General features: G+C 49.6%; 1 protein-coding gene across 1 annotated transcript in view; it reads right to left on the bottom strand.

Moving 5' to 3' along the window:
• LOC125179079 (alkaline phosphatase-like) overlaps window positions 1–6,537 on the bottom strand; it is a gene marked incomplete at its 3' end in the record, with an annotated part of 13,553 nt that overhangs the window by 5,290 nt on the left and 1,726 nt on the right. The window contains exons 3-8 of the mRNA XM_047884227.1: window positions 6,029–6,500; window positions 5,269–5,477; window positions 4,898–5,071; window positions 4,471–4,578; window positions 4,064–4,147; window positions 1,480–1,738 (exon numbers count right to left, since the gene is read on the bottom strand). Coding sequence (XP_047740183.1) covers window positions 1,480–1,738; window positions 4,064–4,147; window positions 4,471–4,578; window positions 4,898–5,071; window positions 5,269–5,477; window positions 6,029–6,500 — 1,306 coding nt within the window. The remainder of the gene's footprint in view (window positions 1–1,479; window positions 1,739–4,063; window positions 4,148–4,470; window positions 4,579–4,897; window positions 5,072–5,268; window positions 5,478–6,028; window positions 6,501–6,537) is intronic.

Genomic DNA, 6,537 nt, shown 5'->3' with positions numbered 1-6,537 from the left:
CCCGTTAAATAACGCCAAATACCCGAAAATAAAGCTAAATACCTGTCTCTTATACACATCTAGATGTGTATAAGAGACAGCACATCATCACCCCCACACATCATCACACCCACACATCATCACCCCCACACATCATCACCCCCACACCTGTCTCTTATACACATCTAGATGTGTATAAGAGACAGGATGGGGAGTGGGGGTTGGGGAACATTTGGGGACATGACGTATAGAGTTGAGTGTGTAAGGGGCTTCGGCTAGAGGGGGGTTTAGGTTAGGTTGGGGAGGGATTTTAGTGGGTTAGGAGGTGATGAATAAAGCTTAGGTATTTATGACTTTAGTTTATCTTTTAGTATTAAACAAAACTTGTATATAATAGGTAAGGAACTGAGCGTGGAATACGAAAACTGATATTCCTAAGAAACAGGATAACAGCTAAAAAATATAACTCAGTACTCACTGCAGTGAGTGAGAGAGCGCATTTTCTCGTCGACGAAAACATGAAGTCACGGACGGACAGACAGACGGACGGACAGACGGATGGACGAACATGACGAGCACAATTGCGCATTTTTTTCATAAATGAGAAAATGCGCTGAAAACGATCATCGCGGTACGGCTGCTTAGAACAAACGACCGTCGTTACGCAAGAGACCTTCCTGTCAGTGAAGTTCCTGATCGATACGGTCACGGACATTTATTTTCAAATTAAATTTTTAAAGACATTTAATTTCAAGGCATTGATTTAGAATAGCGAGCGATGTTTTCTTAAGGATAAAATGTCATGTTCTAAATTTATTTATATGTCTTTTGTACGAGTGATTTTGTAGACTACGTAGGATGCACTTGATAACAAGATTGACAGAGCTGGGCAGCGCTACGGTACTTTGAAATGTAGCGGCCGCTACCACTACCGCTACATACTCTAAATGTAGCGGGCGCTACCGCTACCGCTAAAATTGCTTAAATGTAGCGCCGCTACTGCTACTGAAAATGTAGCGGCCGCTACATGCAGCGCGTTACTGCCCACATCTGAAGAATGATATATTAAATGTCCAAGTGTTTCATTGTAAAGATTTTTGTCGTAAATCCTTCAGACGAGAACTTTAACTCGAACTCTCTGAGAAAACCCGAGACGCTACGGCCGCTACTTAAACTACGCAACTTAAGTACTTACTAAATTAAAGTTACGATCAGTGATAAAATGAAAATGATTATAAAGAATTGAAAATGATAGCCTGCAAAACTAACTCTAATCAGCGATTGGTTGATGAGTGGGCGTAATGACTAATGAGAGAGGGTTTATAGCATCCCCCGGGCCTCATTCGCCCGTGAGGTACTCAGCGTCTCCCAGGTCCCGGGTCAACAGGTCCCCAGGCATCCCCCAAAACAGGCATCCCCCAGGTCCCTGGTGTACCCCACTCACCCATAAGGTACTCCACATCCCCCAAGTCCCGGGTGTACAGGTCGCCCCCCACTCACCCATGAGGTACTCCACGTCCCCCAGGTAGGTACTCCAGGTCCCCCACTCACCCATAAGGTACTCAGCGTCCTCCACGTCCCGGGTGTACAGGTGGTCCCGGTGCCAGACGTAGGCGTGGCTGTGGCCGCGCTCCTGACGAAGGCGCTGCCAGAGAGCGACGAGGTCGCGGCCGTCGCGGCGGCGCCCTTTGCGGTTCGCCTCCTCCACGTCGGGGGTCTCGCGGGGGGTCAGGCTGCGACGTCCGCCCCCCATGATCACCTGCGGGGGAGGGGGGTCAGTAGGGAGTGATTAGGAGGAGACGTAAATAGCGTATAAGCTGCAAGTTCAATTTCTTATTAAATTTGGGGTAACATCGAGAAGAATAAATCATGAAGGAGACTCAACAGTTTAGGGTACTGTAAGTTAATAAAGCAGGGCGGAGCATGCGGGTTGCCCGTATGCATGCCGGTAGGTTCGCAGTCAGCTGTCAGTCAGAGGCGAGAGGGCCTGGCGCATGGATGTGTAGCGAGCAGTGAGTTCAAAGTGTTGCGTAACCAATGCGTCGTTATAACCTAACTGCTCCTTCTATCCTCAGGGGTTCTAATAGACCACGTCATCATGGCAAGGCCCATAAAGAACCGAACTGCTCCTTCAATCCCCAGGGGGTCTAATAGACCACGGTCATCATGGCAAGGCCCTCAGCAAGACCCTCACAAGGCAAGGCCCTCAGCAAGACCCTCGAGATGGCGCCGCAGTGTCTGCAGCCCTCGAGATGGTCTGTCTGCATGGATACCGTGTAATAAGCTGACACTAAACGAGTGACACTGAAGTAAAAAGTATCGTGAGAACGTATTATGTGATAGCGAAACGGTGATGTCGACAAAACGAAAATTCGAGAGTTTAACAGAAGTCAGTGTCCGCCGAGATGGACGTCAGGAGAAACTTCAACTTCACCCGTCCTTATTTCAAGTTTAGTACATTCTTGTCCAAGGTTGCGCTGATCTGCCGCCTACAACAGTTTTGGATATTTTATTTATTTTGCAATGTCGCCCGATCGCCCGGTCATAGTGCGCCACGATAGAAGTACTCGGCCAAACCGTAGCTTCGCTCCGACGCCGAAGAACTTTTCAACCACCCAACCACCACGCTCGGCCCTATTTTACCAAGACTCCTGGCACGAACTCTACCCGAACCCTGGCACAAACTCTACAGAATCCTGGCACGAACTCTAGCGAATCCTGGCACGAACTCTACCGAATCCTGGCACGAACTCTACCGAATCCTGGCACGAATTCTAGCGAAGACTGCAAGTCTAATTCACTACGGCCGCGTCACCGAATGGTCGCGACAACGAATACTCACAGGAAGTGCATCCCGCATCCCCTTCTCTCGTCATGGAAGTATGCCAAACTCAGGACACAAGCGCCGTCAACAGAGTTCCAGCCCGAGGCCAGCCGGAAGCTTTATATCTGATAGGTCCCAGTGACATACTACAGAATTCCTGTATCTGTTTGTTTTTCCTTACCTTCAATAGAGACTATAAAATTCTCTGCTGTATTTTATACCCTCTTACTTTTAATTGTGCAATGTTAATCAGTGGTGCAGATCTTGTGAGATTTTATCGTATAGTGACGGTGTAATCTAATTTCCATCATTCTGAAGACTGGCAAATTTCAATATATTTTGTGCAGTCCCGCTATATCATATTCAGTTTACACGATGACCAATCTTATGATGCACCCGCGTACGGTACGTTGCTTACGACTCCATAACCTCAACTATGTCTCGCTGCTCACTGCCCTACACACATCCACACGCGAGGCCACCTAGCCTCTGACTGGCTGCGGCCTGCGGACCTACGGGCTTATATTCCGGCAACCCGCAAGCCCCGCGCTGCTCCTTAAATTTACCCTAAACTATGGAATCTTCCACATTATTCATTCATCTCGATAATCTCCCATATATGATAAAAAATAGAACCCGAATGCTTAACGCTATTCAAAAGTAGATGAAGGGTGATTCGGAGATGTTAATGGGGAAGAAGTGATTTGAAAGTGTCTTTCGGGGTTATGAGGAGGCGTTGATAGAGGGTGATTAGGAGACCCATGAACCAATTTGCGACACCTTCCAGTAGGTCCCAGTGACCCACCTTGAGACCGCTCACAGTAGGTCCCAGTGACCCACCTTGAGACGGCTCCCAGTAGGTCCCAGTGACCCACCTTGAGACCGCTCACAGTAGGTCCCAGTGACCCACCTTGAGACGGCTCCCAGTAGGTCCCAGTGACCCACCTTGAGACGGCTCCCAGTGAGCCCCAGTGACCCATCTTGAGACGGCTCCCAGTGGGTCCCAGTGACCCACCTTGAGACGGCTCACAGTAGGTCCCAGTGACCCCCCTTGAGACGGCTCCCAGTAGGTCCCAGTGACCCACCTTGAGACGAGTCCCAGTAGGTCCTAGTGACCCACCTTGAGACGGCTCACAGTAGGTCCCAGTGACCCCCCTTAAGACGGCTCCCAGTGGGCCCCAGTGACCCACCTTGAGACGGCTCTCAGTAGGTCCCAGTAACCCACCTTAAGACGGCTCCCAGTAGGTCCCAGTGACCCACCTTAAGACGGCTCCCAGTAGGTCCCAGTATAAGCTGTTCTGCGATATCATCACAGGTGTCGCTGTCAAGCCCATCCTCCTCCACCTGTCGGGGTTCAGGGGTTCAGATGGAACGTAGGATGAGTGTACCCCTGAGCCTGTTTACCCTGGAAGGGGTTCAACCTCCGGGCTGGGTGGGGGTTCGTTTACAATTAATTCACAACAGATGATGATCTCATATATAGAAAGTTAAAATACTATTACTATTACTGCTTGGTGGTCAATCTCCACGTCATATCTCTACCTCCTACCCCATCTCTCTACCACCTCTTTACTCTCTACCATCTGCCCCATCTCTACCTCTCTACCATCTGCCCCCATCTCTACTTCTCTACCCTCTCCCTCAACCTCTCTCCCCTCTCCCCCCACCTCGGCGTCGTCCTCCCACTCCCTGTCGGCGGAGTGGGCGTAGGCCCCCGCGGGTGTGGCGTGGGTCACCCGCATGTTGGTTACGAACCCGCTGCTGCGCCCCGCGTCCTGGGGGCACGGGGAAGAGGGTTACGGGGGTTACGTGGACTAAGTTACGGGGGATATGGGGACTGGGGGTTTAGTTTGTCAGAAGGGGAAGGGAAAGGGTTGTTTGGAGGTGTCTATAGTGGGGTTTAGTGTCAATTCTGCCCGGGAAGGAAAAGGGTTGGGTGTTTTTATGGGGATTTGGGGATCAGTTTATCGTAGAGAGAGGGGAAGGGAAAGAGATTGTGGGAGCGGAGTGAAAAACGAGAGAAGGGGAGTGAAAATGGAGAGAGGGAGAGTGAAAAGAGAGATAAGGGGAGTGAATACGGCAGCTGGGCGGTACCTGGAACCAGCTGAGTATGCTGGGCAGCTGGTGCTGACGCTGGTGCTGGGCGCTGCAGTTCTCCTTGCTGACGCCGACGCTGACGCCGACCGTGCCGAGGTTTGCCTTGACGCCGCACAGAAAGGCTGTGGCGCTGGCGGCGCTGTCAGCCACCTGGCTGTCCGTCGTGTACGTCTGGCGGCAAGCCATGTGGCTTTAGACCCTATGACTCCAACATAAAACATGGCTTCATTAACGCCGCATGGACCCTTTACTTCCAGCAAAAACATGGCTTCATTAACGCCACATGGACCCCATTCACTGAGTGACGACTGCAGTTTCCCAGAATTCCCCATCAAATGTGAAGGTTTCCCTCCCCCAAATCCCCTTACCTTGAGGAGCGCCGTGTGGGGGAAGGACTCGAAGGACAACGTCTCGTGCTCCCACTTCCCCGTTCGCTGCCCCTTGAGGATACGGGCGGCGGAGACCGTGGGGATGCTCATGCCATCCCCCAGGAAGAGGATGACGTTCTTGGCCTGGCTGACGACTGGCTGCACAGNCTTGTAGTGGCGCTTCCTGAACTTGTGGAACTCCTCGTCCCCTGGGGGGGAATGGGGGGAAGTTAGTACTTTTAGTATTTAGTATTACTATTTAATAATTAGTATTGGTATATAGTAATTAATATTAGTATTTTTAGTATATAGTATTACTATTTTTAGTATTTGTTAATTAGTACTAGTATTTAATTATTAGTATTAGTATTTAGTAATGGTATTAGTATATTTAGTATTTAGTATTAGTATTTAGTAATTATCTTAAGTATTTAATATTTTTCATACTAAAAACAATTTAAAATAAAAATGCGATTCAATAAATGTTAGAAAGCCTGCAATATTTGGAATTCAAGGTTAGCCTGACATCATAACCTGGATACGCGCGGCAAACAAAACACACTAAAATACAATCACACAAATATATAACGAAAGGTTATATGTGTAGATAGTGTATAACACAGCAGGTTAGCCTGAGATAGGTTATCCTTGCAACTTGAAAACCCCGTCATCCCGAACCCTGTCATCCCGAACCCTGTTATCCCGAACCCTACGCTCTTATTTACGAGGTTATTTACGTTGTTTTTATTGATGTTGTTACTCACGTTGATGTTGTTACTCTCGTTGATGTTGCTATTTTCGTTGTTGTAGTCATTGTCATCAATAACTGGGTGCAGGTTGTTGATGACGGGAATATTGATACTAGACCGCCCCTTGTTGTTGGGGACAGCGTTATTGTTCTTCGCTGTACTCTGGTTGTTGTACTTATTAACAGATTTATTATTTCTAGCTGTTCTCGGGTGGTTATTAAAAGAGTTATTGTTCCCCCTTGTTCTCTGATTGTTATTATTGTTATGAACTGTCGCCCCACAGGCCCCGTTGTTGTTGTTGTTGCCCCTGTTGCCGCCGTCGCAGTACGTGGTCCCGGGCCCCACGCAGGCCGCGTACCCCATGAGGTGGGCCAAGTACACCTGGTCGTGGGTCCCCGCCAGCAGGTGGGCCTGAGGCCCCGCCGCCCACACCGCCACGTCCTCACCAGAGTGGGCCGACGACGACTCGGGCACGGCGGCGGGCTGGCGGTAGTTCCGGTCATCTGGGGGGGGGGTGAGG

This window comes from Hyalella azteca, unplaced genomic scaffold (genome assembly GCF_000764305.2).
Source record: "Hyalella azteca isolate HAZT.00-mixed unplaced genomic scaffold, Hazt_2.0.2 contig14920, whole genome shotgun sequence".
In the NCBI taxonomy this organism is placed as follows: Eukaryota; Metazoa; Arthropoda; class Malacostraca; order Amphipoda; family Hyalellidae; genus Hyalella; species Hyalella azteca.
This window is presented reverse-complemented; position numbering and strand designations above follow the sequence as displayed.